At 51.9% G+C, this 26,044-nt stretch overlaps 1 protein-coding gene, 1 long non-coding RNA gene and 1 pseudogene across 44 annotated transcripts in view; 1 reads left to right on the top strand and 2 right to left on the bottom strand.

Annotated features, from left to right (window-relative positions):
* The window catches only part of LOC107499481, a 171,334-nt gene extending 167,263 nt beyond the window's left edge, over positions 1–4,071 (bottom strand). For 22 of the 29 annotated variants that reach the window (XR_004952801.1, XR_004952781.1, XR_004952798.1 and 19 more), the window contains exons 1-3: positions 3,025–3,952; positions 2,203–2,300; positions 658–2,107 (exon numbers count right to left, since the gene is read on the bottom strand). This is a non-coding gene — a long non-coding RNA (uncharacterized LOC107499481). The other 7 variants (XR_004952784.1, XR_004952796.1, XR_004952779.1 and 4 more) reach the window with 7 other exon arrangements.
* A 177-nt stretch (positions 4,072–4,248) lies between these two features.
* On the top strand, positions 4,249–11,206 carry EOLA2 (endothelium and lymphocyte associated ASCH domain 2). Of its 15 annotated transcripts, none has more exons than XM_016123674.2 (5): positions 4,249–4,374; positions 5,340–5,397; positions 6,267–6,494; positions 9,221–9,501; positions 10,325–11,206. In XM_016123674.2, exons 3-5 carry the CDS (start codon positions 6,487–6,489, stop codon positions 10,546–10,548), a joined length of 513 nt encoding a protein of 170 aa, XP_015979160.2. In that variant the 5' UTR covers positions 4,249–4,374; positions 5,340–5,397; positions 6,267–6,486; the 3' UTR covers positions 10,549–11,206. The 15 variants fall into 15 exon arrangements, with proteins under 15 accessions (XP_015979160.2, XP_015979163.2, XP_015979164.2 ...); XM_036226490.1 differs by lacking the exon at positions 4,249–4,374 and adding an exon at positions 4,555–4,872; XM_036226488.1 differs by lacking the exon at positions 4,249–4,374 and adding an exon at positions 4,555–4,876.
* Positions 11,207–25,239: 14,033 nt separating this feature from the next.
* Positions 25,240–26,027, bottom strand: LOC107507573 (annotated as a pseudogene).
* Positions 26,028–26,044: the final 17 nt, after the last annotated feature.

Below are 26,044 nucleotides of genomic sequence, written 5' to 3'. Positions count from 1 at the left end.
TAGAAGGTACCCTTCCCGGCACTGAGTGACACAGAGGGGAATGCGCTCATGGAGCCTCTTACAGAGCGAGTGTCTGCGGACTTAAATCTGTTTTGCGTTACAATGCTTTGTACCCAGATCTGCCCTCTCCCATTCAGCCATGTTTACACAGATGCGAACAGATGCATGGTTAGCAAATGGCCCGGAAGCGCACCCCTTCCTAGCCCAGCTGGCTGCAGGGTGGAGCGAGGTCTGCAGGTACAAAGGCGGCTGGTGCCCATGTGTGCAGCTTAGCACACACCCATTCCTGGGCACCAAAGCCAGATGCCGCTTCCCCCATCCCATCAGTATGGATTGCAAGGCCTCAGGCACTGCAAGGGCCTGACACCGGACCCAGTGTGGGCCTCTGATGACCTGTGATGACAATCCTGGCTCTGCTGCTCCCTGAGGGGCTGGTAGAGACTGTCAGGTCCAAGTCATAGGCTGAAGGGACACCCTGTCCAACCCTGACTGCTCCCTGCTCCCTTAGTGGGTGGTAGCCACCAAGCAGCCTTCGGCACCCTAACTCCTTCTCAGCATCAGCTTCCTGAAGGACCCAACCTGAGACAGTTGGTTCCAGAGTGGTCCAAAAAGCAGGTGGTAAGATGGGGTCTTGGGACCAGATTGATCCTCACCTACCTATTGGAAATGAGGATCCCATCCTGGCGGTAATTGATGCGCAGACAGCCCCGGGCATAAGGTGACAGCTCTGCTGCCAGAACACTCATGTCAGAAATTTTTGCTGGGCCAGCAGGTGGAGAGAAATTTCTTGGCAGGTGAGAAGATCCAGGCATGTGGGACCTATGGGAATGGATAGAGGTGACTTCCAGGATGTGATGGCCCACGAGGGGTTAAAGAGCTTAGGGTAACTAACAAAGTGAAAACTAAGGGGGACCCTCAGTCTCCTCAATAGCCTACAAAGTGGCCCCATCTCAGGCAGGGGACGAAGTTCAAACCCAGGATTCCATATGACTGGCTGGACTTCAAAGACAGTTGAACATTCAACCAAGGAAGGTCTGTCATGCCAACATCAGAAGCCCACGTGGGAAAACCAGCATCCCAGACCCACGGAACAGGACCATCTGGGCAAAGACACCAGATGATCTGGGCTCCCCGGATGTCTCTGAAACTTCTGAGCCTGCAGGAACAGACCATCCTTCCCATAGAGAGCTAGAACGCCGACCCCAGGCTTGAAGCAGCAAAAAATTACACTGGTCTTCCCCACCGGAGCCCTCCATCCCTGAAGGTAGGGGGACCAACCACCCCGACTTGCAATGTGACTGGACGTACTGCAACAGGGAGAGTCCCAGGAAAAGCGCAAAGAAGTGGCACTGTAGGCCCCTTCCAGAGTGAGTCACAACAACACATGGGCACAGCCTGCCAGGCCTGGAACGGGAGGAAAGGGACTACACCTCCCCCCACCCCAGGAACTGCAGCAGAGGCCCAGGTCAGCACTAAAGGGCCAGAGGCTCATGATGATAGACATCATCGACAAGGAGGCCTCACCCACAGTGGTGGCCATGCTCAGTACCACATGGCTCCCTGAGGGCAGGTGGATGGAGACCGACCAAGATATAGCCTAAAGTGGATGCTCAGAAGAGCAAGAACAGGCAGAAGGAGGCCGAGGTCAGCCACCCGACAAATAACGTCACGAACTCTTGCCCAGGTTCTGCCCCTGAGCTAGCTTTCTGACCTGGAACCATGGACTAGGGAGGTGGCCAGGTCCCCCATGGAAAGGATGCTGCAGTAACATGGCAGGAAGACACTGGGACGGTCCCCCAGCCCTTCTCAGAGGGACCCCCACCCATGTACCGGGTGACTGAACACTGGGAAAGGAGATAACCAGGGAGTTCGAGGCTGCAGGACGCAGTGTCCAACGTGACACTGAGGTGGGAGGCTCAATAAGCTGTCTCTGCATCTGTTCCTGGAGGATAGGGCTATGCTGGAGTTTCCGTGCGGAGGATGTCATTGGGTCCAAGGTATCCTGGGCCAGGCCCAAGGAGGTCAGTTGTCTGGACAGGGAAAGCCATGCATCCAATATGCTCCAGAACAAGGTGCCGAGCACAGTGAGATGTCTTCTGAGGAATCTCTTAGAAAGTGGGACAACATTTAACGTTAAATGAAAAATACAAAACAAATCGTAACACAGCATGAACTCAACCAAATGTAGAAAAAAATACGCACAGGAAAAGAACTGGGAGAATATCCTGAATCCTGAACTTTTTTTGCCAGGTAAAGCCTTGGGAGAATCCTTTGTCCTGATTCTTCATGTACTTTCTGTCCTTTTGAAAGAGGCCACAATGAGCATGCAGACACTCAAGAGTCGGCTGAATGCGTCTTCTGCACGGGGCCCATTATTCCTCTCATTAGAGGCCCGTAACCATGGTTATGGCATCAACTGCTCTGTCCCTCCCCCCAACCCGCCTGCCACTGAAGCAGTAATCCCATCAGCTGGACTGCACATCAGATGTACAAATGGGTCCATTTGACATGGGCAGCCAAACACCATCCCACCCTCAACTGCGACATAGCCAGGCCACTCTTCCTGGGCCCACCCACCTGGCAGCGAATTGGCCTTGCAGCCATGACCCTTGAATTTCCGCTCATCAGTTCACACTCCTCACCCTTACTATTCTGCTCCCCAAGGGAGATCGTACACCCCGTTCTCAGCACACAGGGGGATCAGAGAAGGCAGTCCTTAGTGTCATCACGACTGTCCCACGCTAGCAGCCACACAGTTCATGTCTCTAGCTCACTGGAGAAGTTGTATTCATTCAAACAACAAGATGTGGGAGGAACACTAATAGCCCGCCATTCAGAGCTCCCTCCCTCCCTACTTGAAATTCCTACCATGAGATTCTTGGGCATTCAGAAACAGCTGGTAACCATTCTTGGGCACAGACCCAGGAGGGGAGTCTGACATGGAGGGAGCAGACCTGGTGATCATACAATCCCCCTGCATCCCCAAGGCCTAAATCCCATGGAAGTACCACCTCTGCCCCTCACCTCATCGCCAGCATTCCAGATTCCTCGAACTTCTGCATAGAGAGAGATGTACAGTTCAATGGCGTGTGGAGGACCCTCAGGAGAAAGGACGCGGGTGTCCAGGCCAGTGTGGGGTCTCAGGAAATAGCGCTAGCCCCGGACCATGAAGCCAGAGTTCAGGGAGTAGCAGTGGGAACAGGAAGAGGAGCATTTATTCTGATCAGGCATTACAGAGGCAGGGACACAAGGCCTGGCCATCGACTAAAAGCAAGGAAGGGAGAGGATAAGGGGACGCCAGTAGCAAAGTGTGACGGCACTGAGAGGGTCGGTCGAGCCCTGAGAGGTGGAAAGGAGGAAACAGCTCTGACAGGGAGATTAGCCTTGTTTTGGACATGTCAGCTCAGAGAAGCAGCAGGGAACAGAATGGGGATTTTCCTCCTCACCTGCAAAAAAAAAAAAAGGCAATACGAAGATCTACCCTCAGGAAGCCCGCTGGCAGTCCCTGGGAAGTGGGGGACTTGCAGGAAGGATAGCTGGCCTGAGCATTCTGCCCTGAGGTGCAAAACTCGGCCTAGAGGTCCTGCCATCTCTCTTCCTCTGTATCCTCCGTGTCTGAGGGTCAGTGTAGGTCACTGAGAACCCTGGGCTGACACTCTCATTCATGCCTATGGGTGCACTGTGGACTTGGCACTGATATCACTGGAGTGAAAAGGGCACTGCCTGGCCATGAGCACTAAGTGGGCCTAGCCACCTGCCACGTGGTTCCCAGTGGCAGATCTACAATACTGCCTTCTCCATGCTGCTCCTCCCGGGGCTCCACCCCCTTCCAGCTCCTCCTCCCCAATTGCCTCCGCGCTCTGTCCTGCTCCTCCCCAGCTTTAAGCAAGCTTTGTCCTGCTCCTCTCCAGCGGTCAGCAAGCTCTGCCCTACTCCTCCCCCAGTTCCCCCCTTACAGCTTTACCTGTTTCCGTCCAGATTCACCTGCGCATCTTTACCCCAGCTCCACCCTGCTCAACCCACAGCTAAACACAGCAGTTCCCGGCTCTCCCCAGCTAGTCTTCAGCTCCGCCTGCTCCTCCCGTAGCTCCGCCCCCAGCTTTCACAGTTCCACCCCAGCTCCTCCCCGTCTCTTTCCTACAGGTCGGCCCCCAGATACTCCTCCCCCAGCTCCGCCTTCTCCCTGAGGGACCGTCTCCAAGCTCGTCTCGCCCCGCCCCTTTCTCTGCACATCCCACTTCCGTATCATCCCACTCCTGTTTCGGGCCATTAGACTCCGTCCCTCCAACGGGCCTGTTCGTCCTACGCTGCTCAGAGCCGAGTCCCACGTCTCCTAGCAACATTGGCCTCCTTTCATATCTGCCTGTGTACTTTGTGCATTTACGTCACTGCCTGGCTGCGTGCCTGCTATGAGCGTGCCTTCCAGGAGCGGCCGTGTCGCGTACAGGCGCGGAGCGTGCAGGCGGCGTGGTACATGTGTAACGGCGGCCGGCGTACTCTGTGCATACAGGAAGCGTGCTGCGTTGGGCGCCATGCTGCATACGGGTGTGCTGCATGCATGCAAGTGGACGGCGTCTTGCGTATGGGTGGCGTGCTGTGTGCGGGCCTGTTGCGTGCGGGCGGTGTTGTGCGTAAGGCGTGCTGCGTGGGGGCGGTGTTATGCGTTAAGGGCGTGCCGCGTGCGAGTGAGGTACTGCGTTCCGACGGTCGGCGTGCTGCGTGCAGGTGGCGTGCGTAAGGTCGTGCTGCGTGGGGGCGGGAACTGCGTTCCAACGGACTGCGTGGTGCGTGCAGGTGGCGTGCGTAAGGTCGTGCTACGTGTGGGCAGGGCACTGCGTGCCGGCAGACTGCGTGCCCACTGGAGGCGGTGTTGTGCGTAAGGGCGTGCTGCGTGGGGGTGGTGTTATGCGTTAAGGGCGTGCCGCGTGCGAGTGAGGTACTGCGTTCCGACGGTCGGCGTGCTGCGTGCAGGTGGCGTGCGTAAGGTCGTGCTGCGTGGGGGCGGGCACTGCGTTCCAACCGACTGCGTGCTGCGTGCAGGTGGCGTACATAAGAGCGTGTTGCATGTGGGCGGGGCACTGCGTGCTGGCGGACGGCGTGCTTCATGCGGTTGGCGTTCTGCGTACGGTTCTTTCGCGTACGTGCGTGCTGGGTGTGTATGAATGTGTACATCCCTTTTTAAGCCCTGCAAAACAGGGGTATCTGCATCTGTGCCAGTGCGCTCGTTTAACCACCGCGGGCACCAGGCACCTGTCAGTGGTCCCTGGTTCCCGGTCACCGAGCGGCAGAGGCGCAGCCTCACTACCGTGCCTGGAGCTCTATCTTTTCTCTGCTTTTAGAGTCGTCCTCCTGTTGTAGCCTCCAGCCCCCGAAGGACACTCGGACCACCAGAACTCAGTGAGTGAGTTACAGGAAACACTCTTTATTCAGCCAGGAGTACGCAGACCCCAAATTAAGCAGCCCCGAAATGTAGCGGTACGGGGTTTTTAAGCCCAAAATGTCATTCTTCATACTGTCTAAACCCAAAGGGCTTGCTTTCTTCTATTCATTACCTGTCGACCCACAGGTCAGGTGTGCAAATGGGGGTACAGAAGCAGAAAGCTTATACTTATTGTTAGAATGTTATGTTCCTATGGGTGACAGCCTATGTTCCCATGGACACAGCCAAGCAGTAATTTTCCAGCTAACGCACTCTCATCTGGGCGTGGCAGGCATTAGTCCCCGTGCTGGCGGTCTCCCTGGGCAGCAGAAACCAGAGGATTGTTCTGTTTGGCGGCTTAAGCCTCATAGCCAAGAGTGCCCGCGACATGCACTGCGGATGGGGTCGGGAGACCGGCCTCACCAGCTAGGAAGCGCAGCTTGGTTGCAGGCCTGCTCAACCACCAAGGGGACAGTTCCTCTGGGCTACCATTTTCCTGTAGCTACTTCCTCACACTAGGAGCAATCTCAGGGTAGTGGAGGCCACATTTTCTGGTCCCCTTCTCCCACTACCTTCACTTGCCAGCCATCCTTGTCGCTGTATGTGCTGGTGACATGTCACTCCCCATGGAAACACCAGTGTGCTGCCCCACATGCACAGGTCCGCCCTCACTCCTGCACTTTTCGCTTCCTGCCTGTCACCACTGTACACAGGCCCCAGGCTGTACAGCGCTCAGCTGGTGGCAGCCCTCTCAGTGGGACCTACCCAGGATTACATTGAGGGGAAAGGGATTGTAGGGTCCCTGAATCCTTACCATGTGACGTCAGAGGTGACATTTTCTCCTCAGATACAGGAGTCTGCTAGGCTGTCAGAACGCCACCCAGTTAGGTGAAATGATTTTCTGTACTGCACGCTGGGCCATCATGTGGTCCCTGACCCAGCCCGGGGAGAAGAGGGCCAGTGCCATGATTAGCAGAACCAAATTATGAGTGACGTGTCAACAAGTATTTCCCATCAGTTGGAATCCCCTGGATCCTAGTGGTCTAAAATCCCGGCTGAGTACGAGAATGTTCTGGTACGTTAGCCAGCATTGCTGTCTTGTCCCTAATGATCCCTCATTATGCCTCTTGTCCTTGTGCCCATGATTAACTGAGATAAATTGAAAAGCTTTTCTTCCTCAGGCTGCAAACCCGGTACTCTGCACCGTGAGGCAGGAGGGCACTCATCCCTCTTCCTGTCTTTACAGTCACCTCATCTCTAGGAGTTCCGCCCATACATTTTAGGTCTCCTTGTTGAGATTTTGTGGTGCTGATGAGAAAAGGGCCAAGAAACCGAATGGCAGAAACTAGTCAAAGCTGCAGTCTAATCATATACCCTGGTAGAAGAAATAGAAATGGCTAGGTTACATGGGAACATCCAGCATCCTTCATAAATAAGCAAAACCCAATGACTTGGGTGACTCTTTGTCACCAATAAGGTGAGCAAGGTTAAGCACAGTGATGAGTTTCCAGGTCAACAAGCACGTGAGGAAATGGCACTCTGGCCCAGGGTCCGTGGAACGTCATGGGTAACCTGTAGAAGGCCATATCCTACCCAGTATCAGCATCTCAATAGTGCATGTATGTGACCCAGGACTCCTAAACATGCCTTCAGTCAATGAGTGTGGTGATGTTCTTTATAGTGGCAGAAAGTGCAAAGCAGTCTGTGACTCTTCATCAATGGGGGGGGGAGTCGGTAAATTCTGGGACAACTAAGAGTGGGATACCATACAGGCAGTGAAAACTAGGAGAGACGAAGATGGACAGACACGGCCGAATGTGCTTGATGTGCCGTTAATGGAGAAATCACCCCGTGGAGACGTGCGAGAGCTTATGGTAGTCATTTGCTGATGTTGTGGCATCAAGGTGCCACAGCCCAGGTGGCTTAAACAACGGACATGAGTTGTCTCACAGTTGGGGAGGCTGGAAGTCCAACACTGGGGTGCCGGCTGAGTTTGGCTGTTCTGAGGGCTGAGATAGAACCTGCCCCCTCCCTATCCCCAGGCTTCTGGTGCTTTGACGCCAAGCTATGGCTTACCTTGGATTGACGATCTCGGCCTTCACCTTTATAATGTGTTCTCCTGTGTGCATATCTGTCTCTAAATCCCCCCTTTATACTAGGTCACCAGTTGTAGGAAGACGGTCCACGCTAATGAGCTAATTTTAGCTTGATTGCCTCTGGAAAGACCTTTGAATTATAGATAAGGTCATGGGAGCAAAGGCCTGGGGTGAGCAAGAGGGGTGGGATCCAGAGCAAGGGAGGGTGGCTCAGCCTGGACAAATGAGAGAAGTTGGGGGAGCTGGGGTCAGGGACATGCAGGACAGTGGGGTAGGAAGGGAGTGAACGTGAGGCAGTTTGAAGTGAGCGTGTTTTAATAAACGCGAGGACAGGGCCGAGGAGAGATTTTTTTTTCTCCTACAGCACCAGGTATCCCCAGGCAGTCTCCCATCCAAGTACTAACCAGGCCCAGACCTGCTTAGCTTCCGATACCAGACGAGATCAGGCGCATTCTGTGGTATGCCCATAGACTGAGGTGCGGTTATGTCCTTGAAGACAGGAGGCTGGAGGCAAACCAGAGTGGGGGAGCTCATGGCTGGAGTGCAGGATCCAGGCCACAGACTCCATGATGATTATGACGATGATGACAGTAAGCCCCCAGGTTGTGACTGTTCTATTAGGTGCCAGGTACTCAGCCACATGGAGATGGAGTCTCTGGTGGGTGCTGTGACCAGGCTGAGGCTGGGACCTGGGACCCTTCTCTTCCCACTGCATAGGACTGTGGTCTAGGGAGAAAGAGCCCTCCCCTGCAGCCGTCAGGTACAGGGAAGACGGCAAGGACTGGGATGATGTGGTCAGACCCCTGTGATTGTGGCCATCTCGACATCCATCGGCACTGCTTCTCAGCTGTGCAGCGGGGTGACAGCTATTCTGCTCCTCCCGAGTAATCTGAGGGTTGGATTGTAGGATCCGTGCATCATGCCCACCCCAGGGTCCAGCATGGGGTCGGTGCGTGCATACCAGCGCCCGTCATCCTGCTCCTGTTATTTGTTTTTCTAGGCCCCATTCAGGGCCGGGTGTCTGCTGACAGTGCAGAACTGTGACGTGGGGAGGGGGTGGGAAGGATGGCATTTGAAGGGCTCAGAGGAAACACCTGACAGGGCTACCTGAGGTCACAGGGCTTCTCCTGGGCCCTGCTGAGTTTGGGTCCCCATGATGTGTGCTCAAGAGCCCTGGGGGAGGTGGCAGGGAACTCAGGAACCTGCAGGGCCTTGGGAGAGGTGGGGCCAGGGAGCTGAGCTTTTGGGTGGGTGGGGCTGGGGAGAAGAATCACAGCCCAGGAAGGTCCCGGTCTGTGCTGGGAGAGGGCACAAACCTGCACACTGGTTCAAGGGGCCCTCGCCCTCTCCTCTCTGGTCCCTTGGGACTCAGGGACCTCCTTTGTAGAACTGACCACACACTATCCTGACTGCCTTTCTCTAGCTGCCTCCCCCTGTCTCCTTGAGCTCCCCAAAGATTCCATGTGATGGAGGAGGCATCCAGTCATCACCCCTTCCTTTGGGCCTGTCAGCTGACTGTGTGGCCATAGAAAGCAGGAGCCAGCCGGAGCCATCACTATCCACTCCTGCACCATCCCTGTCAGGGAGATTCAGCCCTGCCCTGCCCGGCAGGAACTGGGAGCTTGGGGAGCAGTCAGCCCTGGGGCCTGAGCATGGAGGGCTGGCATTGAAGCTTATTGACCTTTGTGCTTCTGTGTTTCCGCAGGCCCCCTGAGGCCACAGTCTCTGGAAAGATGAAATTCTCCTGCCTCTCTTTCCGGCAGCCTTATGCAGGCTTTGTCTTAAATGGGATCAAGACCTTGGAGACGCGTTGGCGCCCCCTGCTGAGCACACACCAGCACTGCACCATCGCCATCCACATTGCTCACAGGGACTGGGAAGACACTGCCTGGAGGGAGCTGCTGCTGGAGAGGCTGGGGCGGACCCCTGCTCAGGTTCAGGCCTTGCTTCAGCACGGGGAGAAGTATGGCCGTGGAGTGATAGCTGGCAAGTGACAATGCCCTGAGCACTGCTGAGATACTCCCACCGGCACCCCCGGGACCACGCTGGGAGTTTTGAGGCTTGTTTGCTCTTGAACCTTTTGGGGCGGGGCTATCGTTTCTTTAAACAGCACAACTTCAAAGGGGCAGCAAGGGACCCTGGGCGGGGGGTTGGTGGGCCGAGTTCCCCTGACTTCGGGTGAACCCTTTCTCCACCGAGGGCCTCAGTTCCTATTGGTGGTACGAGAGGAAGGGGCAGGTCCATGTCTGTGCTGTTTGACTCTGTGTGTGTGTGTGTGTGTGTACACACACGTGTGTGCCATTACAGACAACAACAGGCTGCACAGCACACAGGGTCAGGTGGCCTCCAGACAGGGCGGCCTGCCTGACATCACGCACTGGCCCCACCTCCACTGCCCATCGCATCCTGGCCAAGTCCCCTCACCCTTCAGTGCTTGGGGCCCCACATTAGCTTAGTGCTTGGGGACCTGATTTTGGGTTCCCTGTGGTGGCCGGGCCCCCCTGACCTGTACATGCCCTGTACATTCCCTCATCAGGCCGGCTGCGACCTGCCCATGCCTGGGTGGTGCTACTGAGGACAAGGCCCTCTCCTCTTTATTCCTCTCCCTCCCTTGGCCTCACCCAGAATGCCCTGAATGGAGTGTGGGACATCGAGCGTGGTCATTCAGAGGGCCCCGTTCCCTCCGAGTCCATTTGGGGATGTCAGCTCAGTCTCTGGCAGTTGTGACTTTGAATGCCTGTGCTCTGTCACAGGCAGGCCTTGCTTTATGGAAGGGAAAACATCTGTGTGCTTCTCTCTTGGTGCCCAGGGCTCGTTGACATTGGGGAAACTTGGCAGTGCCCGGAAAACTTAGCTCCCGATGAGGTTGTGGAGCTGGAAAATCAAGCTCTACTGACCGACCTGAGGCAGAAGTACCTGACTGCGCTTTCAAACCCCAGGTGGCTCCTGGAGCCCATACCCAGGAGAGGCGGAAAGGATGTCTTCCAGGTCGACATCCCAGAGCACTTCATCCCCTTGGGGCAGGGACTGTGAGAAGCGAGGGCTCCTCAGAGGAAGGGTACCAAAAAGCGAGCAGCATGATGACCGTGAACTCGCCGTCAGGCCACGGACGTATAGATCAGGCTGACCTATAGGTTGAGCCTGAAGTGGCACCACTGTGGCGAGCACTCCCTGCCATGCGCTGCTCTGTGAACAGATTTCTGCACTCTGCTGCACGGGGCTGCCCTCGTGAGCTGCCCCTCTGGGCCCCTCGACGGTCTCAATGGCTTGGATCTTTAGGAAAAAGAGAAAGCTGCCACCCAATGTTTGACATTGCCACTCATTTGGCCCTGCCGGTTCCCAGTTTGTACAAAGAAAAATGTTTTAAGAGAAGCGTTCAGGGCACGGGGCTCCCTTGCACGATTCCCCCTCTTCTAGTCAAACTACCATAATGTTTCAGCAGTGCCCAGGGAGTGTTGTGGGAGGGCTGGGAGTGGGTGCCGAATGATCACCCGAGGGCAACCCAACAGGGATGGCCTCATTCACCATGAAAGGGACATCGGACTCGGAAACTGCACCTGTGTGTCCCAGCAAGTGACTCTTACTCTGTTGTAAAAGTGTCCCTTGGCTCCTGAAGCCGTGTGTTACACATGTCACACAGCTACATCATGACCAAAGAAAGGATTTGAAATAAAGCTCTGATGGGAAAGTGTTGAGTAGTGTTGTTTGTTTTGTGGGGAACCTTTTATTTGGGTCACTGCTTAGCCAAGTGAGTAGTGGTTGTTCTCTGGGGTGATGGGCTTTCTCCCAGGCATTGACCGAGAAGGCGTGGTTTCTGAGCCACACTGCTGTAGTCATACACACCTTGGCAGATGCGGTGGCCCTAGTTTTGGGTGGACCTCTCTGGAAAACCCCTGGAACTTGAGCTAGAGACGCTAGGCTGCAGATCTGGCACTTCGTGGCATCACAGGAAAGACACTCCTGTTACAAGATGCATGGATAATGTAAGGTGATTCCCCCAAGGTCAGGAGCCAGGCTGTTCTGTGTCCTGACCAGCAGGCAAGGCTCAGGACACTAGGTGTTCCTGGGCTCACCTTAGAACTCCCTAGCCAGACCCTTGGCTGTGCAAGTGACGTTGCTGCCACTTCAGATTGCAGAGGATAACAGGCACCAAAGCCTGTGTCGGGCTGGGATTTCCAGCCTCCTCGGGGTCATCTGATGAGGTGTGTGCAGCATGGAAACAAGGAACACAGACTCACAGTTCTCACTGAATTGTTTATTTGCTCCCATCGAGCCTTGCTTTTTATTAAAGCTGAAAATACATTCATGGTTACAGAGTGGTGACTGTTATCTGTTACCAGCGGACTGGGAGCTTAAGGACCCGGATTGTCATTGCAGTGCTCACGGAGTGCACACTTGCAATCTGAGGAGTTCTCCTCCTCCACCTGCTCGTCCTCCTCCTCCCCCTCAGGTGCATTAGTTGGGGTCGCGGCTGAAAGGGCAGCCATCGGAATGGTGTAACAGGGGTTGTACAGAGACATCCCCGGATTGAAATCCGGCGGGCCTGTGGGCTCTTCCCGTGCGCCATCCCTTGCGGCAGTAGCCGTGGGCGCAAGCCTGACATTCCCGGATGTGCCCTCCCCACTAGGGCCCGCTGGCTCACTAGGGAAAGGTTCTTCCCTGGCATGTCTGGTCATATTGTCAAAAGACACGTAACTAGGCAACATGAAAGACCGGGTGCCACTGGATGCCTGAACATCTGGGTCTGTCTTCTGGGCCCTCATGTCGCCGTCTTTGCTGCGCTGCCTGAGCTGGATTCGTAGCGAGCGTCTTGTAGGGGCCGCCGCTTGCTTCTTTTTCTTTGGAGTTGAGCTGATTCCTGGCCAATCGGTGATCGTGAAGTGGCCCTTTCTCTTGATGTTATCGGTGAGCTGAGGTTTATCCCTCTGAAAGTTGGCATTACGGAAGATCTGAAAGAAAATCAATCATTTTAGTCATTCTGGGAGAAAATGCATCTATATGACCTTAACTGGCCTCTGAGTCTTTAGCCGCCCTAGGGTTACCTCTAAGGGAGTTATAGTTCCCTGCAAATGTCTGTACTTTCTCATCGTTGATAAATACTGCCTCATGTGAAGAAGAGTTATCCTTGGAAATGAAACCCTTTCTGTTTATCATTTTTGCTTAACTAGAAAGATGTTCAATAACAGAGAATATGAGAAATGGTGGGGGGGGGCTTTCTACTTTACCATTATCCTGTTGTTTACTGAATGGTAAACTGAGGGGTCTCTGGGACGTATTTTGCTGAATCCATGGAGGTTCAACAGACGGATGAAAGTCTTCAAGCTGTTGGTTTCGAAGATTTGTTCAGCACCCCTCCGGCCAAGTACCTCCGACTGCAAAAGGTCATCCTTGATGACCACGGTGTCTCCAGCATCGTTCCAGCTCACAGATGTGAAGGCGTCGTCCTCCACTATCATCCACAGCTTTCTGGGGAAGGGGAGCCCGAGAAAGGGGCTGTTCCCTCCATTTGGATTTTGTGGTTGTGAGTTCTCGTGGGAGCCCGAATCTTGGCTCATGGCTAGATCTTGGGTCGCGTCTAGATCTGGGTTCATGGCAGGTTCTGGGTTCGTAGCTGGAACTGGACTTGCGGCTGTGTCTTGGCACCCAGCTGGAACAGGACTTGCATCTGGAACTGGACTTGCCGCCAGAATTGGGCTCATGGCTGGATATGGACTCGTGGCTGGAATAGGGCTCGCACCTGGATCTTGGTTCATGGCCGGATCTGGGGTTATGACTTGATCTTGGATCAGAGCTTGCTCTGGGCTTGTGGTTGGACCTCGGCTTGTGGCCGAATCTTGGCTCACAGCTGGGTATTGGTGGGTCTCCAAGACATCCCTTGAATCCACATTTGCATCAGGGGATGACTCTGATGGATCCCCTATTGCTGGCACTTCATCCCCAAATGGGGCCAGCTTGGCTTCATCTACTTCGTCTACCATGTCAGCGTCCTGACTAGCCATGGGTGGAGCTAGTCTAGACCAGGAGCATTGCTACCTGAGACCCTATCCCTGAGGGCTCAGGTCACAAATGACTACAGTCACAGCAGGGATACCCAATAAATACTGTCCGCAGAATTCTAGAGTCTCGGTCGTGGGGCAACCAGCCCCTTGAGTCATGTTTCTCTTTATTGGTCACGTGATGTCACAAAGGTGACTCACAGGGGCTCTGGAGAGGGGGCCCTGGCAAACTGTGGGGGAGGGCATGAGTATAGGGCCCCCAGCTGTTCTCTTTTCAGAAAGTACTGAAAAGCAGTGTTTGGGTTCCCAGAAAAGGCTCCTGTGTGCTGCCAGGCACATCCTTCCATCTCGCTAGGCACTGGATGGGTTGAGAAGCCATGATGCTATCAGCACTTCCACCCCTAGAGATGGGGGAGGCCTCTTGCTGTCCTCTCTGGTTAATCAAGTGCCAGGCCCTGGTTAGTCTTAGCTGGGCTACCACCAATACTTCCTGGCACAGATGGGAACCTGGGGAACTGTACCTCTCAAATCAGGGTGGTTGGCTAGGTCTCACTTGGAACCTCCTCTTCTCCCTCCCCCCACCCATTCCTGCATTGGTCTCTTCCGGCTGCTCCTGCTGCTTGGTTGGTCTTGCTCACACGGGCCCAAACAAAGAATCCTGTTTTCTTGCCCTTGCTTGACCAGGATGGGCCTGTGCTCCAGCAGGTAGGAGCACTCCTGTGATTCTTCATTCTCAGTGTCACACAAAGCACCTCAGACACAGTGTTACCCATGGCTCCAGTATCCCCGTGCATGGCCTCACCCTCCGCCATGCTGGAGACTCCCCACTGGAGCTGTTTCCCCACAATCTCTTTCCCCTCCAGGTCACAGCAGGATTGGCTTTGGTTCCGTTTCTTGCCCATAGGATAACTTTTCATTACCCAAGATGGGCTCACTTTGGGGCACCTGCATTTTCCCTGCTTAAGTCACCTTCCCAGACCCTCGGGTTCAGCCTCCTTCAGGCCTCCTCTGCACCCCATTTCCTTTCTTCATTGAGTTGCTTTGGCGTTTGCTCACCGAGATTTCTGGCCTCCCACTTCTAACTTGGATGTCGTTGGGATTTCCCCCTTTTAATGACTAACTGGGGGTTGGCATATATTCAGTTCCTGTTGAAACAGCATGTCACTGAGCCACTCTCATGCCAGCACTGCTCTTCTTGCCCAAAGCCCACCTTCACCCGCCACACGAAATTCCTGCTCCTGCCGTTGCCTCAGTGGTAGGTACATTGAGTGGTTTTGTTTGGGTAAAACACTTTCTAAGAGCTGACTTCACATGGATGCACTCACAAGGAAAATCCCTACTTGTTTAGCGAGTGTGACAGAAGGATGCCAATGTGATCAACATCAACGTTTATTTGAACATAGTTGAGGATCTAGGTGTGGGATGGTCCGAAACCCAAATTCAAACCACCTTCACCATGGCAGAGAGGATACGATGAGCTTTGGTGATCCATGTTCTCTAGCCCTTGTGGACAACTTTGTTCTCAAAACTCACTCGGTATAGGGAGGTACACAGGTAGCACGGAAAGGCCCTGCCTACACGAGTCCTCAGTCCTTGCCCCAGCTCTGCCCCTATGTGGGGTCATTTGCCCTCTTTGGGGGTCAATCTTGTGTTTCTAAAAGGGGAACACAAAGGTGTTTGGGAAGGAACCTCCCAAGATGCCTTCCAGTCACGGACTGCATCCTTAACGGAGCCCCCCAGATCTACGATCAGGCATGTGCTTCTAAACAGGTTTAGGGAGCATTTGTTCAAGAAGTCAATTGATCTTGCGGGGACATCCCCTACAGGCTAAGAAATGAAGGGAAGGCCATCAACAGCTTCACGGAGGGGGCCTCCTTGAGTCTGGTTAAACAGCCAGCTCCTTTCAATTACTCACCAAAGCATTGCTTCTTGACTGAGTTCTTGAAAGGATAAACGAGGTTTCCTTGCAGCCTTTTCTGGCTCAGGGCTGCAGCTCTTCAAAGGGATTTGTGCATTAGGTGGGAGGGAAATGGGAGAGAAGAAATGACTCGGGAAACCACAGTCTGGCATTCCGTGGAGAACAGGTCGTTCTTTGATATGATTTAGTCACTCACATTGCAAGCCTTGTGTAGGACCATGACCTAATATTCTTCGTCTTAGGAGTCACCGAATTTCCACTGGGGTAAAGAATCTAGGGCAGCAGGCTCACCTTGTCCTCTGACGATGAAATGTGTACACTGCTGTCCCCAGCCAAGTTGAAGTAAGGCCTTATGACGACGGCCTCCCTCAGCTAAGCCCGCTGAGTCCCAGAATGTCAACCAGGAACTGTGGCCGCCAGGCAGAAGTCTTTATTAGATACTCACCACATTGAGACTTTTGGGGGAAAATAATTAGTTTGCTCTTTAGAAGTCCACTGGCCCTAAAGATGCTCTGTATTGTAGCCATTTTATGAATCAGGTCCCCAGAGTCAGGTGACTCTATCAGAGCGCAGCTGATGGGGCTACCAGGACAGCCCCTCCCCCCCGTGCAAAGGAAAATGATGTCAGTCTAGACTTTTCTGTGGCTTCTGCATAGCCTTGAGCCATAGAGAAAGTGCCGAGCTCTGGGCTGTGGCACCCTGGGCCTGGGGCTGACCATGTGGCAAGCATGGCTGTGTGGCCTGGCCTGCCACCACCCCTCCTTCTGGCCCTCCCTTGCCCCTGGGTTCCAGCGGGACTAGCCTCCCTACTGGTTTCCCTTGGTCCCGAGCACCAGCCGTGCCCCTGCAGATGGTTAACCTGGCACCTGAGGGCCTTTCCCAGCCCTGGCTTGGAATGCATCAGGTGCAACGACACCAGTCCTTGGGTGTCCAAGGCCTGGCTCTCCCACCCTGGGGTCCCTGAACCCATCTTACCCAGTCACTTTCACGCACCATCGCCAGGTGCCAGCTCCAGCAGGCTCCCCTGGGCCCCTTAGCACTGCTCTCTGACACACCGTGACCCCTGCTGCAGATGGTCCTCCTGCTGCCCCCTCATGTGACATCGCCCCTCTTTCTCCAGAGGTCACTCAGGGTATCATGATCCTGCTCAAAAGCCACCACTTCAGTAAGGCCTTCCTCACAGCCAAGGTCCGCTTCATGACTCCCTCCTGGGACTCTGATTTCCAGTTCCGGTGGGGGTGCTCCTGTTCCCCTCTGAGGTTAGACACATTCCCCTCCCCCTCCCGACTAGGAAGGAGGTCCTTGAGGACTGCAGATTGCACAGCGTGAGCCTGGTCCCATTATACATTTTGGGAAGAAGAAAATTCTGTGTCACCGGGAGCTTGGTGGGTTTAAGTGTCCTTGATGACAGCTCTGCACTGCAGCAGGGACAAAGGAGCAGCTATGGAGGGCGCCTGCCTCACAGGGTCGTGCTGAGCGCTCTGAGGGTCTGTGCCGTGTATTCTCCCCCACATTCCCTGGGCAGGTGTCATGAAAGGACCAGCCTAGGCCATGGAGGGGGGCGGGGCAGGCCCAGGCCCAGGTTCCACCCTGAGGAAGAAGTGGAGCTGAACTGGAGCCCACCGTGCACCCTAGTGCCCACAGCCTCACCTCCAGAGGGAGCTTTCGCTCTTCCGTGAAGCTACCTGCCAACGGCAGGGCCAAGAGGCTTTCCTATTGGTGATGTCTCATTTTGTGGCTGTCCACAGCTAAAGGAAACCCATCTCTGGGGCCAGTAATGGCTGCACGGAGGCCATTGGGTGAAATGTACCTTTCGATAAGAGTCGCGTCCAATCAGTGTTAACAGCCCGCTCCCCTCTCTCACTGTGGACCCGGGGACCTGGGCTCCAGCCATTTCAACCGGTGTTACTTTTCTACAGTATCAGCAAAGCATCCAGGATGGCATCACCCTGTGGGAGATGTGACAGTGAAGTCAGCCTCAATCACTCTCTCGCTCTATTGTAAACCCTTTGAGCATTGGAAGCTGAACAAGGCTCCAGATGATTATTGGCTCTTGGAGCCCATGGAGAAAGGAAGAGCCCTTGAGAAAGAGAGGTGGTCTCCGGCTGCAGATAGATGTTTAGCAATGGAAGAAGCACGAATTCAGGCCGTGTTGTCCAAATGAGCCAAAGATAACTTCTGTGTATCGGCCCCTGGATTATATATGTCTTCACAGCAGGCTGAGTCCTGTTGGCTCAAGACCCCTGCCAGCACCCAACTCATTTTTACATATCTGATCATTTCAAACATAGCTCAAATGAGCAGATTTTTGGCCATTTAGAGCCTGCCTGATTTGTGTTCCCCAGCAAACCTCACCCTAGCTCTGCCAAGAGTAGTTAAGATAGAGTCTTGTGATTTTAAACACTCGAGCGGCTCAGCGATGTCACTCGGACACGTGAGCCCCCTCTCTGATGCCACTCTCCCGGCCGTCCCCTTGCCTTCCTCCCTTAGTCCGACCGGGTTGCCATAACAAACAATGCCACCGACTGGTACCTTATCAGCAACAGAAATTTATTTCTCACCCTTCTGGAGGGTAGAAGTCCAAGACAAAGGGACCGGCATGGTGCAGTGAGGGCCCACTTCCTGCTTCATGGAAGTCCCCTTGTTGCTGTGCCCGCACCTGGTGGAAGGGTCTGGGGATTTCTCTCTGGAGCCTTGTTTTTCAGGTGGTACTCTCATCCCTGAGGGATCCACTCTCATGGTTTAAGTCCCTCCCAAATGCCCCAAGCCCTAATGCCCTAATATGTGGGCGTCAGGACATCAACATGCCTTTGAGAGGTGAGCTGACACTCAGACAATATCACTCTTCTGGACAGTGCCCCCCTGACCCAGAAGCCCCTGGATGGTCTCCCGCTGTGAGGGAATTCCTTTCACCACAACCCTGCTCAGGCCCCAACCAGTAAAGCTTGGGTGCTGGTGCCTGTCTGGGCCATATCTTCTCTGCAGATCAGCCCCCAGTCCATGGAACCCAGCAGTTTGACAATAAGCTCTTGAGCAATCACATAGCTGCTGCCCCTTGGAGGCAAATGGTTCTCCAACCCGAGGTTTCTGCTCTCAGGGTTTATTGGAAGGGACTCTAAAGCTAATAAGCAGAGCGGCCACTGACTTTTTAGACCCCAAACTCACAAATCCTCACTCATGGTGTCTCTGGAGGCTGCACATGGGCCAGGGCCCCTCCCTGGAGTGAGAGCCCTCTGTGCACCACCATCCAGACAGGTCCGACTCTGACTCCCTCGGGAGGGTCCTCCACATTGCCTCGTCTGCATTGCCTTCTCGTGCAGGCCTAGCCAGGGGAGTTGCAGTTGACAGCAAGGACTGATTGCCTATTTGCTAACCTCTCTACCTGTGCCCCACCAGTGCTCACTGAGCTGTCCCCAGAGGGCCATTGCCCTCTTCTCTACCACTCATGGGAGAAGTGTTCCGGGTGAAAAGGGTTATGGAAACCCACTTTGAAACTTGTGGACGATTCAGAACTCCATCCTGACCATTTCTTGAACATGACCTGTCTTCCTAGCTCACGTGTTTGGCAATGGGAAAATGCTTTGATCCCTCTTACATACAACCCTTCTAGAGGACAGGAACTGGGGGAGAGGAAGGGGTGCTGGAAACAATGTAAAATGTGCTCACTGAGTGGGACACGCTGATCTCGTACGGACCAAGGAAACACCAAGCCTGCCGCCTGGGCTGGCATGGGGAGAGCTGTGTGACCTAGTTTTCCAGAACTGCTCCTGGAAGTTCGGCCCTCCTCCCAAGGAACCATTGCCACGCTGCCTTTGCAAGTGCTGGGAAGATCCGAAGTGACCGCTGAGCCTGGGAGCACACTGACAGTGCTGAGGAGGACACAGTCAGTGGGCCGAGCTCTGTCCCTTTGCACGCAGAACAGCTGCTCAGGTCGTCACCAGTGGTCATGGACAGCCCAATCCGTTTGGAACCAGCTCCCTTTGCCACACTCCCTGGCTCCCAGGGGACCCCCTCCTGTCCTGCAGGTAGAAGCTGGGACTTCAGTCTCCCCACAGTCCTGTGCACAGCCTCCCAGTTGGTCTGACGTGCTGGCCAAGCGGCAGGAGCCCAGAGAAGAACAAAAGGCGTCCCACTCACACCTTGTGCCACCACCATCTCTTTTAAGATTTCTTTCTCTCTGACCTTCTGCAGTTGGAATAAGAATTGCCTTATGTAGGGTTTTTACCTTTTTTTAAATCATGCTTGGTGTACGCTGAGCTTCCTGGATCTGTGCTTTCTTGTTCATCTTTAATTGGGGGAAATTCTCAACCATCATCATGTCAAATATTTCCCCTGTTCCTTCCTCTCTTTCATCCTTTTCTTGTCTTCCTATTTTGTATATATTACTCCATTCGTACTTGTCCCACATTCTTAGATGTGTTGTTCCATTTTATCATTTTTTCCTCTTACATTTCAGTATGGAAGGTTCTTTTGACCGTTCTTCAAGCTTGCTCATTCTGTCCCCAGCTGTGTCTAGTCTGATGATGACCCCGTCAAAGGCACTCTTCAATTCTGTTATAGTGTGTTTCTTAATAAAATTTAAAAATACAATTTTAATTGTCAAAAGGATATTTTGCCATCCTAACCATTTCTATACTTACAGTTCAGAGATTTCAAGGACATTCTTACTGTTGCAGAACCATCACTATCACTTCCATTCATCTCCAGGCTTCTTTTCGTCATGCAAAACTGAAACTCTGTCTCTATTGAACTATAACCTCACTAACCCTTCTCCACAAGCCCAGACACCTACCATTCTACTTTCTTTCTCTGTGAATTTAACTCCTCTAAGTATCTACTATAAGGGGACTCAAACAGCATTTGTCTTTTTGTGTCTGGCTTCTTTCCCTTATCATAATGTCCTCAAGGCTCATCTGTGTTGTAGCATATATCAGAATTTATTTCCTTTTACAGGCTGAATAATATTCCATTATATAGCATTTTGATGATCCATTCATCTGTTGATATACACTCGGTCTGCTCTCATATTTTAGCTATTGCGAATAATGCCACTACGAACATGGCTATACAAATATCATTTTGAGACCTAGCTTTCAAATCTTTGGAGCGTATACTCAGAAGTAGGATTTCTGGAACATATGGTAATTGTTTTTACTTGTTTTGAGGAGTCACCATATTGTTTTCCACAGTGACTGTATCATTTAATATTTCCTCCAACAGTGTACAAGGGTTCTGATTTCTCCAATCCTTGCAAACACCTGTGATTTTCTTTTTCTTTTATTTAATTTTTTGATAGTAGCCATACTAATGGGTGTGAATTTATAGGTTCCCATGGCTTGATTTGCATTTCCCTCATAATTAGTGATATTTAGCATCTTTTCACTTGCTTAGTGGCCACATGTATATCTCCTTGGGAGAGAGATGCTGTTCCAATCCTCTGCCTGTTCTTGAATACAGTTATTTGGTTCTCTTTCAAAAGCGAAGTAGGTCTGTGTGTGCTGTCATATATGCTACCCTGCATCCATCTCATTAAGTGGCAAAGGCATGTGACGGATCAATATGTGCATCATGCACAGTACTGCATATGTCATAGCAAACTGTATATAAAAATTCCTAGAACTAGGTTTGAAAACATAGACACAAATATGTCATTCATGGTGAACTCAGACGCGGAGGCAAAATTTGAGAGGAGTATTGTAAAGAGAGACATTGTGATTTATCTATATTTTTATTTTAAGTGTTTTTTTTGTGACAATAGTATATATGCAATGTATGTAATATACATTATGTGTAATATATAGTCAACTTTATATTTAAGAATATTTATATAAACCTAATATTAGATATGGTAGAATAGAAATATATTCTGATGCGGTTTGGCGGGTCCCCCTGCTGTGGGGACCCAGGGACCCAGGCTGCTTCCATCCTGTGGTCTCCCCAGCTCAGAGTCATCACATTTGCCTGTGAAGCGGGGGAGAGAGCATGGACTTGTCATACTGGCTCTCAAGTGCTTGGATGTGACAAGCAATGCTTCTGCTCCTGTCTCACTGGGAAAGGGTCATCCCATGATGCTTTTGAGCTACAAGTGGACTGGGGATGCACTGTCCCCTGTGTCCAGGAAGGAGAGCAAGACGAGTTATGGATGGGCTTTGACGTTCCGCCCCTGCACTGTCACGCTGTATCTTCATTGCTTGGAGGAGTTCCTGGAGTCAGATTTGCCTTGAAATGCTCTGAAGTTTTAAGTGCCCAATATGTGACAGATGCCTTTCAATACAGAGGATCATGTAAACCTCAGCATGGAGAATTCGCCTCCTCACTGAGTAGCCCCTATCTGCGCTTCGCTTAGCAATATCGTCTATAATGTTAGTAGGCTAAGAATTTTCTCCCTCCTTAGGATGCATGGGTCACATTTTAATCTGTGAGTATCTCCAAGGCCCCCTATGACAGCACTTGTTTGAACTCCTGCACAGGTGCCACTAGGCTCACTGAAAACCATGCCTTTCCTGTGGTGCAGGTACTAGACAAGAGACAGTTGCAGGATGGATAATTATTTTTTTCCTTTTTAAATTTGACCTAACACGTTCACCAACGAACCATTTCTTATCTCCTAGGAGGATTCCAGGTTTTCTTTTGAATTTTTTAAAGGAATTTTGGTTTCAGTCGGTTTGTTCCTCACTTAACACATATGATGAGGTGTGAATTTCTGATCACCTAAATAAGCTCTTTCATCTGTGTATGTGTTTGGCTCCCACCCTCAACTATAAGCCCCTTAAAGTCCTACTGCAAATGCCAGAATATCTTCAAAATTCCTCTGCACGACTTCAGGGTAATATCCCAAGGCCTAGTAGATTATAGGAAAAATCACACTCCACTCACAGCCCATTAGGATAAAAGAGTGCATATTGAACACTTTCAGAGGGGGACGGCCAGGTATCTAAATATCCCGGTCCAAAGTAACGCTTCCTATTCAAAGGGCTTTGCCTCTCAGAATGGATGGAGGGCAAGATATGCTAGAGCAGGGGAATTCTACAGGGAGGAGTAGGAATGCTCTCTGCCATGGTGAGGGCAGCAGATTCCGTGCAGGCTTCAGAGGAGGCAGCAGCGAGGAGCAGGGCAGGCCCCAGACCAGGTGACAGAATTGGACAGGAGGGCATACGGAGGAGCCCTCTGGAATGGTGTTTTCATGTGGGAAAGTGCTCTTACTCGGCAAAGATGCTGGCACCTGGCAGTGGCAGCTCTCAATAAACCTCAGACAATCCCCTAATTGTGTTTGTTTCTCCTTTTGTGTTTGAGTCACCTTCTCGGCCTGCTTTTACTACCTGGGCCTCCAGGTCCGACTGCTTGTCATCTGAGAAAAGTGACGTATAGTACTGGGTAGAGAAATAAATTGTGAGGTAGAAGGTCAGCCACAGACTAGAGTGGGTGTGGATATCACAGGCTCTAGATGAATTCAGTCCAGGGGTCCAGTCCCCACCCTGTCACTTACTAGCCATGTGACCCTAGAAAAGTCGCCAGGCCCTACGAGCCTCAGGTTCTTCCTCTGTGAAGTAAGTTGGTTGTAAGCCCCGTCCTATGGGATTGCAGGAATGTATGGAGTGTCTGTAAAGCACCTCGCACAGTGCCTGCTCTATAATGGAACTTTGATGAACGACAGCTATTTCTCTATTGTTTTGGTCCCATTTTCTTCTGCTCTCTGCTCTTGGACTTTGATAGGCTGCTTCTTATCCAGGTCATATTAGAGAATATATAGCTCAGCAGAACATGGAATAGCCAATCACCCAAAAAGGGTGTTCCATAGACAAAACTGAGAAAATCTTCCTGATGAAAGGATCTGTATTCAAATCCAGGTGTAGGGCCGTCTTCCCAGATGGACACAATGCGGATCTCCCAGACAGAGTCAAGAGCAAACCTCTCCTCCTTCAAAGCTGTTCTTCCATCCAAAGCTCTTCTTTCCTTCATTTCTGTCCCCATTGAAAATATACCTTGAATATAATTGACCAAATTATACTCGATGTCATTAAACTGCAAACCTAATTAATGCTTTGGGCTCTGGTTCTCCCAGGCCATGGAGAAGAGTGCCTGTCTGGAGACATCTGGACCACTCTTCAAAGGAGAGTGATCGTGTTTCTCTAGAAATCAGGGCAGATGATCTGTATAAAACCCTCGTCCTCCCACTGTGTCCAATGGCATGGGGACAGAGTGCTCTAACGCTTGCTACACAGGTGGTTATTACTGTCTGGGTTCTCCATGATCCAAAAGGAATATGTTTCAGCAATTTTCTATTTCAGACTTTCCTCTCGTGCCCAAGACACACCATATGCCCAGTCTAGCAGTGCACCGGGCCGGCGACTGTCATGCTTCCACACTGGATGAGGTTCTGTGGGTCCCTGTTGGACAGACCGTCTGTCTGAGTGCAAGGCAAACATGGCTTTAACCCAATTATGTCTTGTGAACATTCCATGGTGAAACACACTGCATACTTCCACCAGCCCAGCCCTGTCCCAATGGCCAGTCCCACTCAGGAACCAAGGACAGGGTAGATTGAAGATCCTTTAATTGCTCCAAAAGATCCTACGACAGCTACCATGGAAATTTCTCACAGAGGAGGGCAAGCAAGAATTTTACAGAAGGCTAGTTCCACGCCAAGAAGCCTGGAGTTCAGAGCGAGCTGTAGATCTGGCCTGGGAAGAGGGACTTCTCAGCAAAACATGACCATGGCTGAGTCTCAACACACCAGCCACTCAGGGAAGAGGGCCTGTCCAGTGACTCATTCTTTCAAGGTAAGGGATCCTGATTTCTCAGAAAATCCTTGCAGATGATGGGGATAAAACACCTTGATCTCTGTGTTCAAATGCATTGGGAGAAAACTACACGATACTAGCTCCCTGTAACAGATGATTTTCCCAAGATCCGAAAGGAATTTCCCAGAACGGACTTTCACAGACTTTCCTCTCATGCGCAGATACACTACGCGCTCAGTTTAGCAGAGGCCCCCAGCCAGTTCATTACAATAAAACCCCACAGAGGAAATTACATTTTCCAGAAGGCCCAAGCTGCCCTGGCTTTGGACAATTACACCTGAGTGCTCTGCCCTGGAGCCCTACCTCATCTCCACTTCTTTGTCTTAATGTGCAGTACGTGGGGGATACCTCAGCACCTTCCTTATATGACTGCAGTCCCTACATTATTATTCTATTTGAGGGTCCTACTGCGTATCCTAGTGACCCCACCACTAACATGGGGCCTTCCAGAGGACAGAAGCTCAGTGAATGTCAGAGGAATAAATGAACCTCTGAGAAGGGGTCTTCTTTAATCCCAGGGAATGTCTTCCACTTTCTCGAAAGAACCAATCAAATTAAGTATTCATATAAGTTTCATAGAGTGACTGAAAAGAAGGGATAAGAAACCAGAATTAACAATATTTTTATTTTTATTTCTCTATTTCTTGACTACAGGAATTCAACAGCTAACTTGTTCACATTTCCAAGTTAATCCTCTTCCAATTCTGTGTGATCTAGTTTGGGATCAGAAACCAGGATGGAAGGCGTACCGATACGTGTTACACAATAGCAAAACTCTGAGTCTTGAACAGGTTAGTAAAAATATATCATGTCAATGTTCTACACAGATGCTGAAGGCCATTAATACTTTTATTAAAAGAAAAAATAGAAAAATTCCTAAAGGAGATAAAGATCAATATCTAAGTCATCACAGAAATCCAAAGATGCAATACCCCACAATCCCCCACCCGGCCCTCACTAGCTAGCATGCTGATGGTTCATTCTTCAAATACAGAGTGAAGAATTGGCCTCACTTCATGCCTAGCAGAAGCTGTTGGACGTGGGCATGTAAAACACCTGTCTGCAAGTCTTCCTCAGACTCCTCGTCCTCATCTCTCTCAACCTCTATAAATAGGGATGGAGAGGAACTGACATCCCTGCAATTGGCCCTGAGCAAAAACTCAAGGACTTTGAACTTGGAGGTTTCAGCATGGGCCTGGGACCCCACAGGAACTTGTAGCGAGCAGGAAAGCTGTTGGGAACCTGCCGGTACTTCACATACTGTTCCTGCACTCAAATATGTGTGATGAGCTCCCTGGGATCCCCATAGATGAAATGCTCCCTCCCATCATACACTTCCATGTACTTCAAGATTGCCCAGACGTCCTCCTCAGAGGCACAGCCACCCTCCACGAGGATCACACACAGGAGCATGACCAAGAGGCCGGTCTTGGGCATGCTGGGCCCATCACTCACCATCCCATCATAGCTGAGGCCCAGAGTGGTGACCAGGATATAGGAGTAGTTGCTGGTATCCACTTCCTTCACATCAATGCCAAAAAGCAGCTGCAGGCACTGCGAGGCTTCACTTAAGATCTCAGGGAAGTGGTCCTGACACCACTCCTTGACGACGGTGCTCAGCATTTCTGCCTTTGTAGTCGGCTCCTTCGCACGATTCTTCAGGAGCAGGAAGACTATCAGCTTGGCCACCTTCAAACGCAGGGCATGTTTCAGCAAGGATTCAGCAACTTCGGGCACCTCCAAAGTACTTGGCCCCTCCTCATCTTGGCTGTTGGAGCCCTCATCCTCAGTTTCACTCCATGGAATATCTTCCA

Source organism: Rousettus aegyptiacus, unplaced genomic scaffold, assembly GCF_014176215.1.
Source record: "Rousettus aegyptiacus isolate mRouAeg1 unplaced genomic scaffold, mRouAeg1.p scaffold_m13_p_9, whole genome shotgun sequence".
Taxonomy (NCBI): Eukaryota; Metazoa; Chordata; class Mammalia; order Chiroptera; family Pteropodidae; genus Rousettus; species Rousettus aegyptiacus.
Note: the sequence above shows the minus strand (reverse complement) of the source record. Positions and strands in the feature narration are given on the sequence as shown.